Genomic DNA, 13480 nt, shown 5'->3' with positions numbered 1-13480 from the left:
CAACACCCCGTATATTTGTGTGTGTATGTCTGTATGTATATGTGTGAGTGTGTACACGTATCATATACATACTCACCCATATTAAAATATATGAAGATCCGATTATACAGATAAAGAAAAATAAAAAAACAGAAAAAGAAATGGAAAAAATCTTCTTTTACGCATGCGCAAAAAAGTGCCCCGTAGCCGATTTTAATTTTGACGTATTTTTGATCTACAAGGGATACTGCTAGCATAACAGTAAAAAAATAGGGGGTTCAATCAACTTTTATTTAGATTTTCTCTTGAACACCGTGGGCAGGCAACATAACAATAGAAATATAAAGACATGAGAAGTCCCAGATCCATAAATCTGAAACATTCCGTTCCGTGGTACCAATTTCTGGTTACTTCCTTTATCTCTGCCTTTTACAATTTAAAAGGCAAGGAGACGACGAATCAAGAAAATGAAAGGGACCATACAATATGCAGTTACATGTCGTCTACTCGTCTAGGAAAAAATCCAACGAAAGTTGGTTCCGTGTACTCACAATCTGAGTCAACTGAGAAAATGAAATAAAAATGTACATGAACTAAAACGGAGAAAAATCACGAAAAATACTGACAGAATGAACTGAACTAATAGACAAACCTTGAAATCCTAAATAGTCCAGGGCGCATCTGTTTTGAGATGGACGTTGAGAGGTGACTCATATTTTTTTGCACAAATTGCTTGGAATTAACTCAGATAATAATAACTGAGTTATCCTCCCACTCAAAAAGGTCCGGACCATCGTTTAAATAATCGAAATGTCAAAAAATGAAGGAAAAATTCGATTTTTTTCCTCGTTTTTTGATTATAACTTTAAATGTATTTACTTTAGAGAAAAGTTGTACTGACATAAAAGTTACGTAATTAAATTTCCTACCATTAGGATTGGTTAAAAATTTAAAAAATTGTCACCCTTGTGGAAAAATAGCAATAATTTCGAAAAAAACATAAAAAACAAGTATTCGCATTTTACGGTTTTCAACCATTTATGCTATACTTAGGGCCTTCGTATTTTACCCAGAAAAACTTTATAATATAATAAAACAATACTGTAAATTTTATTAAGATCGGTGTAACAGATTTTGCAAAATAAATTTTGCAATCCAGCTTTCGCAAAAAAAATCATTTTTTCAAAATGTTGCACGACTGAAAATAAAGCAGATAGCTAGTTAAATTTTTTTTTGCATATAGAAGAATACTGTACCTTTCATTTTCAATTTGCAAAATTAAAATCGGTTAACTACAGGTCACGATTTTTTTTAAATAAACATTAGCGAATTTTTGGTTCTACGCGTAGGAGAGCGGTGTTCGATTCACACAAGTTGATTTCCACCAAAATTTCTTCCAATATTTATCTAATGTATTATTTTCTTACTCTATATTTTGTTGTATTTTAATATTTTAATTCCACAAAAATCAAGCTAATTGTATTATTGTATGTCAAATATTGTTTAAACAATTGCAATGTTTAAAAATAATACACTTTTATTCTCTAAGTTAAAATATACGAACAAAGAAAGTTTTTGCTAAAAGAAGTGGTATTTCAAAGGACAGAGTATGTGTTTTTATTTTGCAATAAATAAACTTATGTAGTAAATAAATAAATGTAGTAAAAATAAAAATTTATCAATCATTATCAAAGGTCATTGGAATGCCCAATCAGAGCAAACGTTTCAGCTTTCCTGCGCGATGCACCAAAAATTAATGTTAATTTAAAAAAATTCCTGACGCCGTGGTAGTTAACCCATTTTAAATTTGCAAATTGCAAATGAAAGGTACAGTATTCTTCTATAATATAGAATAATGTAAAAAAAATCAACTAGCTGTCTGCTTTATTTTCAGTCCTGCAACATTTTTAAAAAATGATTATTTTTGAGAAAGCTGGATTGCAAAATTTATTTTGCAAAATATATTAATCCGATTTTAATGAAATTTATAATATTGTTTTACTATATCATAAAGTTTTTCTGTATAATTTATAGTATTGTTTTACTATATCATAAAATTTTTCTAGGAGAAATATGAAGGTCCTATAAATATAAATATATCTTTTATTTACAATAGTGAGTTTTAAGACACTTTTCACACACTTTTACCGTGTGTGAGAAGTGGCTGAAAGCTCACCTTTCCTGCCATAGTACCGATTCCTACACATTTCTTCGGGTCCAAGTGCAGTTCTTTCAACAAGTTTAATACTACTTTTTCCAATGCTTCTCCGGTCAGGCTTCGTTATTTCCCTCTTTCTTGATTTGTCCTAATTATTTTTAGGTTCACATAAGCGTCAATGAACTTGACAAAGTCTTCACAAATGTTGTTATTGTGTATGCATCTCAAATTTAAAGAAAGCTGTTCCACGTGGGATACGTCGGTCGTTTGGTCAAATATGACAGAGTAAATAATTTGCACGTTGAACCTGATTGATTTTGATTGGTGCTATAGTGTAAGTTGCTCAGGAAGATGCTGTGGCTTATCTCCTGATGCGATTTTAAACCTTAACAATTCCCCTCATTGCTAGGTACAGCATCTACGTCCAGAAGCAGAAGCCTATCATGACGATGGTCTCTTAGTCTTAGAGGAATATTTTGTCGAGCCAAGAACACTATAGACCCTACTATTGGTCGTAATCTTTCTTTATTTTTTCTGTATCTGTTTAGACCTCTGAGAGTCTATCTGGTTAATGACTGACTTTTGAGTGCTGCGATAACTTTGTAGAAAATCCAGCTCAACCTGAATGCACTCCTTGCGGTATGATGTTCTTTCATGGGTTTGTATGGCTCCGTCTTTGCTCATGAGTTTGGCGAAAGATGTTAAAGGTTTCGTGACAAGGCTTTAGGCTGTCATCCCTTTATTGTGACCATATTTTTCATTACAAAAATAAAACGCAATACTTGTAAAACAATTCCTTTTGACTGTGCGAAAATATCAACCAACTCCTTTGTTCTAAGTGCTAGTGACCCAAGTAACGCTTCATTTCTTTTTTATTCTTTGTGTGTATAGAATATGACAATTGATACGAATTTTTCAAGGCTGTCAAGGTCATTCTAACAATTGGCACTTTGTAAAATTATCGACATTTTGATTTATAAAACATCCTATGTCATTCTTGAAGCTTCCGTTACTGCCTTTGTTCAATTCTAGTCCAGAAAACATATTTATCCCCTGTTTTGTACATATACTTATATGCGTTTGAAATAAAAAAACATTTGAACTGAAAATAAGTATTTAAATTTATATTTTTTTAAATTATCGGAGGGGGCCATGGCCCCCTTAGCCCCCTCCATGGATCCGCCCTTGAATATATAGATTGAAATATAAATATAATTAATCAAAAGTTTTACCCAAAAAATAAAATAGAGAGAAATTTACGAAGAAATAAAAGTGAAACAACAAAATAAAGTAACGTGTTTAATATTAACTCCGAATTATATCAGACAACTAATAGACGAAAAAAGAAGAGCAATAGGTACATGGCAAAGAAGCCGAAATCTTAATAACAAACGCGAATATAATCTACTAACCAGACAATTAAGATCAGCGCTACACGATGCACGCTGTGCCACATTTGAACACTATATTAGTACCTTGTCTAAAGAAGATCATTCAATATGGAAGGCAACAAAACACTTAAAGAGACCTAAAGAACACCACCCACCAATTAAGAAAGGTAACGGGTTTTAAAGAATATCACACAAAAAAAAGCGTCAACATTTGCAGAATACTTAGCTGATATTTTTAAAGAACACCAACCAGATAATAATAACGATGGAAACTTGAGACTTCCTGGATAGTGCTTGTCCTATGATGCATCCAATAAGATAATTTATTCCATTAGAAGTGAAAGAAGAAATATAAAAATGCAATAACCACAAAGCACCTAAAGTACCCCGCACAAACCTTATGGAAATTAGGTCCCAGTGGATTTCGTTGATACTTTGGGAAAATACTCTTTGAAGCATCCTGATAAAAAGTTCTCAAGGGCACAACTCAATCGTATGAAGGATTTTCAAGATATAGAGGCACAAACTCGGAAAATTATAAGATTTACTGGGTATTCAAATTCCCTGAGTTACTGGTTATCTGGCAACATGTGTAGAAGTTTGGATCAAAGAAAAGTACTAGTAGTCTAGGATTTTTTTCTGGCTATCCAATGGCGACCTTTACTTTGACCTTGACCTTCAACGTACGTCATCTTCTAGAATTTTTAGGGTTTTCGGCATTAAATTGATATAAAACAGATTACTCATGGGTGTTTGGGATCGCTAAACACGAATATGCCATCAGAATTGACCTCGGAGGACGTGGTGGCCAGGGCCACTGCAAGGGACGTCATCTTCTAGAGTTTTGATGCTTTTCGGCATGTAATTAATGCATATGAATTACTGGAGGGTCGCTAAACACGCATATGCCACCAGAACCGACTCCCGGAGCACCTGGTTTCCAATGTCAATGAAAGGGTCTCCTGGAGTTTCGAGGGTCTTTGGTACTACATTAATGCAAACGGATTAGTTATAGTTTTCTGGATTTGCTGAACACGAATACGTGATCAGCACAGACACAGGAGCACCTGGTGCCTAAGACAGGTTATCTTCTGGAGTTAAAAACCTAAGAGTAATCCATTTGATTTCTCCGAAACTTCAGAAGATAATCTATCTTAGGCACCAGGTGCTCCTGTGTCTGTCCTGATCACGTATTCGTGTTCAGCAACCCCAAAAACCTATAACTAATCCGTTTGCATTAATGTAGTACCAAAGAGCCACTAAACTCCAGGAGCGCCTATCATTGACCTTGGAAACCAGGTGCTCCGGTTTAATGCCGAAAACCCTCGAAACTCTAGAAGATGACGTCCGTTGAAGGTCAAGATCAAAGTAAAGGTCGCCATTGGATAGCCAGGAAAAAATCCTAGACTACTAGTAATTTTCCTTGATCCAAACTTCTACATGTTGCCAGATAACCAGTAACTCAGGGAATTGGAATACCCAGTATTTTTTATAATTTTCCAAGTTTGTGCCTATATACCTTGAAAATCCTTCATACGATTGAGTTGTGCCCATGAGAACTTTTTATCAGGATGCATCAAAGAGTATTTCCCCAAAGTATGAACGAAATCCACTGGGACCTAATTTCCATAAGGTGTGTGAGAAGGTTTGACCTAATAACAGGATTAATACTGAAAAATCTTACGACAAGAGCATTGCTCATGTTAACTCTACAATATACAATAGTGCACTCAGACTGACATATTCTCCAATCACATGGAAATTTGCGCAAATAATAATGATGCACAAACCGGGAAAACCTCCAAATAAAACATGATCCTATCAACCAATCAGCCTGTTGCTGACAATGTCCAAAATCACTACTTGATAGACTAAAGAAGGACATTAACATACAGTCCGTCTAATTTACTTACCGTTGCACGTCATTATCTACGTTAGAGATTTAAGTTGACATTGTTGCCCAATTACAAAAAATTCTTGAATTCATTTTAAATCAAATACATCACACAATTTTTGCGGAAGTAGATTATACAGCAAAACAAATTAATATTCCATGTAAATAAATAAAAACTTTAGAAATAGAAAACAAGAATTAAGTTATAATCTTACGTTAAAGTACATAATAAAAACAGTAAATATAATGAAACAAATACTTATAGTAAAGAATATAAACAAATATGAAGTGTCATCACTGCAACTGTCAAATAAATGTTACCAATTTATGCCAAAATAACACCTTCGTTCGATTATAGTTACAGTGTATTCCAAACAAATGTGCTTCATAAAAAACGCTTTATAAGCCATTTATACAAATTAAATGAAACATATTATTGTGTATTTCTTTAAATATTATTTCTACGCGTATATAATAAAATATGTCTAGTGGCTGTAATGCCAGTGTACTCTGCAAAGTGATTCTAAAAAAGAACACACCTACCGCCTAAATATTTCGTGTTGGTATCATGTGACGTCACGGGATATGACGCGGATGACGTGCAACGGTAAGTAAATTAGATGGAGTATATATGTAGAAATATCCATACACGAGTTTGGTTTTAGAGAGAGATACTCCACAACACAACAGACTCATAGAATTATAACAAAAAGTCTTACCGCTTTTGAGGAAAAAAATATGCAGAGTGGAATAATTCTTAGATATAGAAAAGGTAATTGACAGAGTATGGCATACTGGACTCTTATACAAACTCAAAAGCATTCTTACAACCCCCTACTACCTAATTATGAAATCCTACATTGAAGATCGTTACCTATGTTCAAGTAAAATATAACATAGCAACTTCCACATGTTTTCCCATTAAATCAGGCTTACCGCAGGTAAGGGTAAGGGTTTGCTCACTACGGAGAGCAATGGAGTGTATCTCGCTCCGACCCTTGCTCCCTGGTATTTATATTCGTGAATTCTCGCATTTAAAATAATGTATGTATTTTACATAGCGATCGAAACTATATTATCGATCGCTATGTAAAATAAATATATTTTTTTAAATGCGAGAAATCACAAAAATTACGAATATAAATACCAGGGAGCAAGGGTCGGAGCGAGGATACAATCCATTGCTCTCCGTAGTGAGCACAACTTAAGAGAGTCCTGGGTTCTCTCCTTTACATATTATTTACTGCAGATATCTCAAGCACTGAAACAACCCAAATCTCAACATTCGCCGATGACACCACCATAATCACTGTCAATGAGGACCCAATTATCGTGTTTGCACAACTGCAAAACCACCTTGACCAATTGGAAACATGGCTCAACAAATGGAAGGTGAAATTAAATGAAAGTAACCCAAATTACTTTGACAAACTGGAGGGATGTACAGTGTACAGCTGGTTCGTAAAAAAACTGATACGACTCTTAGAGGCTACAGTAGCGATCAACAGGTAGCAACAACGCGTTCCAAGATTGCGGCTCTAATTTTGAATATTTTGTCGAGATATTTGGCACACATATTCGTAATATAATAAAGAATGGCGGTACAGAGCCCAATTTCAGAAATATTTTAGTACGTGGAAATTACTCTATAACTAAATAAAATATTGAAAAAAGGAGCCTGTACCGCCATTAGGAAGAAAAAAAAAGTTTCTTCAAATAAACTTTTTTATCCCATGCCTAGATTTTGTGTAATCTTGGAACTACTAAAATTTTTTATTTCTAACAAGAAATCGAACATATTATAACTAAATAACTAATTAGGCAACATAGAGAAATTATCACTGTCATTTTAACAAACCTGCGTCAGATTTTCTTTAATCTGTTCTGTCATCTTTATCGATATCTGTTCAGCGCAGTAGTGTGTTAATTTAAGAATTCGTTATTGTTGTTTCATAGGAAAGTAGTGTTTATTGATAGTTAATTTATTATATATTTGTTGTTGTATAAGTTGTTGGCCTCTTTGAAAGAATAGATTGTTGTTAATTGTGAGTTTTAGTTACATGTAGGTAGGTAAGTATATTTTACGTAAAAATATTTCGAATTCTAATGCGAGTATATAAAATTTTAGGAGGTTTTTTTATTCTAAAAATATTATCAATAGTTCAACAAAATGGAAAAAGTAAATCAAACGAAAAATAAAGTGAAACCTTTCAAGAAAAAAAAGTCCATTAAAAACCGTGCCAAAATTATGCGAAAATCGAAATTTGTTTCGCTTCACAACAAAAAATGATTATTTATTATTGTTTTATTATTAGATATTTCATGCAAATACCTTTCTAAATACCTATCTTAACATAAAATTTTCACCCATTTTGGTTTATTTTTATAAATATCTATTTATTAATAATAAAATCGTTTTCTATTACTTCCATTTAGCGCGACTATGATATTATCAAAATATTAATCTTAGATAATGTCAAAGATTACCACTGTTGCCAAAGTTTATGATACTATCTCCCGAAGTTATATTTTGTTGCTACCTGTTGATTGCTACTGTTTACTCTTAAGGCTATGGGTACGTAATTCGCAAATATTTTACGTGTATCCCTACTTTTTCTGTCTTTACACGGCAAATTACGTGTAGTAAAATTCACACTGGTGTGGATATGTAAACATTACTAGAATGTCATTCTACTAGAAAATGTCATAATTAAGTTAAAGAGATGGCTTTTGAATGTTCTTGGATAACTGTTATTTTTATAATTGCAAATTATTAATTCAGTTAATAAATGTGATAATTTTTTCACTAACTATGTTTTCAGTTATTGTAATAATTTATTTGTACAACAAAAACTAATAATCAATCGAGAAAAGAGGAAAAGTGTTAAAGTGATTTTTTAATAATATGTTGTTATTTTGGAACGCTTACAATTTTGAACATCTCTAACAACAAAATACTTGGATCACAGGATATATCTGATGTATTCTCTGCTTGGATCTTCCACAAATAATACACAATAAATAACTTTTTATTAAGTTCACGTCTTAAATCAATTATTTATCAAATACACTATATTATTTAATCAATTTCTCAAAATATTCCCGATGCAATGTCAAATATTTAAAATTGTCACTGATTGTCAGTGTCTGACTGACAATATATGCTGACAATATTATATTCGGTTGAGTGCGTTGTAAGACAAAGACAGATTTGGAAAATATTACCACGGCATTGTGTTCATTTTTTTCAAATCCTGAAAAAACCAATAAATATTTTTGAAAAATTTAAACGCAGAATGAAAGACTAAATTATTACCGAGGGCCGAAAGTCCCTTAGAATAAATAAAAAGTTTATTTTGAATGAGATATTTGAAATTAAATATCACACTAAATTTTCTCTTAGTTTTTTCACCCGTGTAACTTATTAAAATAAACATTATAGAAGTTCTCAGGGACTTTCGGCCCTCGCTAATAACGTAATCTTTCATTCTGCGTTTAAATTTTTCAAAAATACTTATTAGTTTTCTCAGGATTCGAAAAAAATAAATCCCCATTTGAATAGCATTGCAGCCGAAAATACGTACCGATCCTCTTAAAGCGTATTTTGTAGAAAATTGAACAGTGTATTTTGAAGGATAAATATTTATTATTATTTACATTCTGTCACTGTCACTGCCAAATCTTAAAATTTGTCAGATTAAGTTAAGTCGTTTGTTTTATTCCTTAATAATAATAAAAATAATAACAGCAACCCTATTTTATGCAAAAACTATTATTTATATATTCTTCACAAAATGCAGGAATTCAAAATATGTAATATCAAAATTTAGACCTTATAGTCCAGGAACAGAAGCTTTTCACCCCGCAATTTTTAGAGAATAGATCAATTTGCTTGAAAATTTGATAATAAGTAGTGGATAGTCCACTAGTGGAAAGGGGCAAAATCTATATGATGACGAAAGGCGTTTTTACCATGGGGGTGGTTGACACCCCATCTCGGCGTGGAAATTTTTTATTATATTTTGAATATTTTTGCCGTAAAAAAATTTTTGCAAACCAAGTTCTTGGGAATTAAATAAGCTATAATTTTATATTTAAATATTTTTTCGTATCTTTTGTCCTAATTTTTCTATTCTGAAGAAATGTGCTTTATTTACCAAACTACAAAAATTCGTTAGTTATTCGATTTTAACTCCATTTTTTTTAAAAAACTAATCATTCTAAGCCGGTCAAACTTCTAGAACCTATTAATAATACACAAATAAAGAAGACCGAATAAGGTCAATGACTATTTTTAATTAGAGTGGTGAGTAGAAGGAAGTTTCCGATCACTTTTTCGCTGAAAAAATAGGGACTGACATTCTTTTCATTATAAGTCACTTAATTTTTAAGCTAGGGACTATTCTTTTATTTCTAAAGATAGATATTTTTAAATACTTTAAATTAGTTTGACCAAGTTATTCTCGAAAAATGCATAGTTTTTCCGTCTTTTGACTTTGAAACTACAATATTTAGCATTTTACGAAGAAGAGCTAACATATAATAAAGTATAGCGCGATTACTATTGGTCGTAATGAAAATTTAAAAAATAGGTTTTGTTTATTTTTTTCAAAAGATACATTTTTGTTTAGCAAAGTTGTTGAAAACTTTTTGAGTTATTAGCAGAAAACTGATTAAAAACATTGATTTTTTCGATATAAAACTAACACTTTCGATAGCGAATAAATCGAAAACTATTAATTTTATCAAAAAAATGTATAGAACGTTTTTTGCTTAGAATGAATGTTTTTACCAACTTGTGGGGTCAAAATAAAATAAAAAAATTTCCACCCCCGAGATGGGGTAGCAACCACCCCCATGGTAAAAGCGCCTTTCGGCCTCATATAGATTCTGATCCTTGGATTATCCACTACTTATTCTCAAATTTTCAATCCAATCGCAATCGATCCATTCTGTAAAAATTGCGAGGTTTTTTCCTATTTTAAGCTTCATTACTTGGACTACTTAATAATAATTATTACAATTTATGAATTAACATCAGTTGTTTGTTGCTTGTTTATTTTATTATTTGTCTGCCATAATAAATATGTATAAAATAATGTCAGACCAATCAAATACACTGCTCAAAATGATCGAAACTTACTAAGAGTCGTATCAGTTTTTTTAGGATCCAGCTTAGTCCAGAAAGCCACTGCGCATCCGCTATGAAAAATATTCTGATTCTGATTTTTTGCACAATCTTACTCAAAAAGGACTCCTTTTAACAAATTTGCATGTTGCCAGGACCAAAAGGTGGACAAAAATTTTTTAAACGTTTTTTTTTGTTTTTTTCCTAAAATAATTTTTTTGCATGGAAAAAGTTTTTTTAGGTTTTTTGGATCATTCCAAAGAGAAAAGGTCTTTAGTAACTCAAAAAATTGCGAAATCGGCCATTTTTAACCCTCAAAAACTATGTGAAAAACTGAAAATTTGAATGTTGCCAAGGTAGGTAGATATTCTTCAAACATCGATTGATGAAATCCCGAAGAGTTTTTTGCAATACAGTATTCAAAACTCCTCTGTTTTTTAATTGCTAATCAAGCGTGCGCGACACTATTTTCCACCGACAGTATGGTGCAAATGAAAGGAATAAATTCGTGATTTCGTAAACCGGCGACTTTAAGGAAAAATCCCGAAATAGGTCGATTTTTATTTTTAAGTTATAATATTGTGGCATATATGGTATACTAGTGACGTCATCCATCTGGACGTGATGACGTAATCGATGATTTTTTTAAATGAGAATAGGGGTCGTGTGCTAGCTCATTTGAAAGGCTCTTCAATTCTATATTCAGTAATATAAACATTTACATAATTATTTATACAGGGTGTCCAAAAAATTTTCATTAAATTAAATTATTTGACAAAAAAAGAAGTAGAAGGACACTCTGTATAAATAATTATGTAAATGTTTACATTACTGAATAGAGAATTGAAGAACCTTTCAAATGAGCTACCACACGACCCCTATTCTCATTTAAAAAAATCATCGATTACGTCATCACGCCCAGACGGATGACGTCACTAGTATACCATATATGCCACAATATCATGACTTAAAAATAAAAATCGACCTGTTTCGGGATTTTTCCTCAGTGCCGGTTTACGAGATAACGAATTTATTCCTTTCATTTGCACCATACTGTCGGTGGAAAATAGTGTCGCGCACGCTTGATTAGCAATTAAAAAACAAAGGAGTTTTGAATATTGTATTGCAAAAAACTCTTCGGGATTTCATCAATCGATGTTTAAAGAATATCTACTTACCTTGGCAATATTCAAATTTTCAGCTTTTCACATAGTTTTTGAGGGTTAAAAATTGCCGATTTCGCAATTTTTCAATTTTTAATCGCTTATATGTCAAAAACTATCATTTTTAAAGAAAAGTCACCAAGACCTTTTCTGTTTGGAATGATCCAAAAAACTTAAAAAACTTTTTCCATAGAAAAAACATAATTTTAAGAAAAAAACAAAAAAAAAACGGTTTAAAAAATTGTTGACCACCTTTTGGCCCTGGCAACATGCAAATTTGTTAAAAGGTAAGATTTTTTGAGTAAGATTGTGCAAAAAATCCGAATCAGAATATTTTTCCTATCGGATGCGCAGTGGCTTTCTGGACTAGCTGTAAGGACTAGAAGTTAAGAATTTTATATTCACCATTGGTGTGCATACGGGATGTATCTAAAATGTTTATACCCGTATACACGCCAATGGTGAATATCAAATTCTTAATTGCATGTCAAAAAATGCGCAATAACTACCTTTTAAAACCTACCAAATTTCATAGGCATATATCAACCAGTTTTAGAGCAATAAATAAATCGTCAGTTTTTAAGAAAAAAATTCAACATCCCGTATCTCGGAAACAAAGCATTTGCGGACATATGTTTATAAAGCAAACAGTCATTATTTTTTCAAGCAGGATTACCCCTTAAAGTTTGTCGCACTTATTTAGAAACACCCTGTATTGATGAATAACATTGCTAGTTGTTAAAGTACCTAACTTTTTTATTATCCAACATAAGCGAATGAGTCAAAAAGAAAAATGTTAAGAAAGCCTAGGGCTACAGTTGAGTTTTAATTTCAATATTTTATATACGCTAGAATTATCCACAGGGTGTTCCAAACTTTGCGGGAAAAACACACTATCATTGTTACACCCGGTATACAATGACACTTACCTCTTTAGCAATAATATTATTACACTGATATTCCTGAAAAGCAAAGCTATAATATACCAAAAAACTCACTAAAATCGGACAACAGGTTTAGGAAATACGAGACATCAAAAATGTCCCATTTTTAAGGTGGTGCGTTAATTTTGGTGCTTAGTGTATTATTGTAATATATTATAATTATATTATATTAATTCTTATGGTATTCTCGACTTTAGCTTAAGATCTGTTGGTGCAACCGGGCAATAATAAATTAAGTATATTATGATCTAATGTAAAAATATAATAGAACCGTTGCCATAGGGCAGCTTCTCCCTCACGTATTAATTACTTAAATTATTTACTTAGAGCTTCGATGAAGCAGATTGTAAATTAAAATATAATATGTAATAAAAAATATTAAGTAAAAAGTTTTAGATTTCACTTAGTAAAACACACATATTTTTTCTACTTACGTATATGGACAGCTTCAATAAAGGAAGCCGATTGTGAAAAAACAAACAAAGCCAAAAACACGGTAAACATTTTAACGATTGTTGTGTGAATGGCAAAACCGTGACAATGACTGAAAAATTTATTGGAAATTTCTCAAATTTATATTTAAGGACTTTAGCTATTAGTATGACGAGTTCTGTGGAAGTTAAAACTGCCTTTAATTGCATTTTCATTAGGCAAAAGTGAACATTAGAAAATTCCATTCTTCCTAAAAATACAGGGAAACGTCATTCCTTAATGATTTCTTGGTCATTTTCGTTGTGAATGAAAGCCATTTTTTACTTTTTTAATGCATAAAAGGATTATCAAAAGGACAAAAAGAAAAGAAAGAGTTTTTTCCATCAATATA

At 31.9% G+C, this 13480-nt stretch overlaps 1 protein-coding gene across 1 annotated transcript in view; it reads right to left on the bottom strand.

Moving 5' to 3' along the window:
• The window catches only part of LOC114332813 (uncharacterized), a 56752-nt gene extending 43566 nt beyond the window's left edge, over positions 1 to 13186 (bottom strand). The window contains exon 1 of the mRNA XM_028282591.2: positions 13092 to 13186. Within this exon, the coding sequence (XP_028138392.1) occupies positions 13092 to 13161 (70 nt within the window). The 5' untranslated portion in view covers positions 13162 to 13186. The remainder of the gene's footprint in view (positions 1 to 13091) is intronic.
• Between the last annotated feature and the right edge of the window lie 294 nt (positions 13187 to 13480).

The sequence above is a fragment of the Diabrotica virgifera genome, chromosome 8 (assembly GCF_917563875.1).
Source record: "Diabrotica virgifera virgifera chromosome 8, PGI_DIABVI_V3a".
Taxonomy (NCBI): Eukaryota; Metazoa; Arthropoda; class Insecta; order Coleoptera; family Chrysomelidae; genus Diabrotica; species Diabrotica virgifera.
This window is presented reverse-complemented; position numbering and strand designations above follow the sequence as displayed.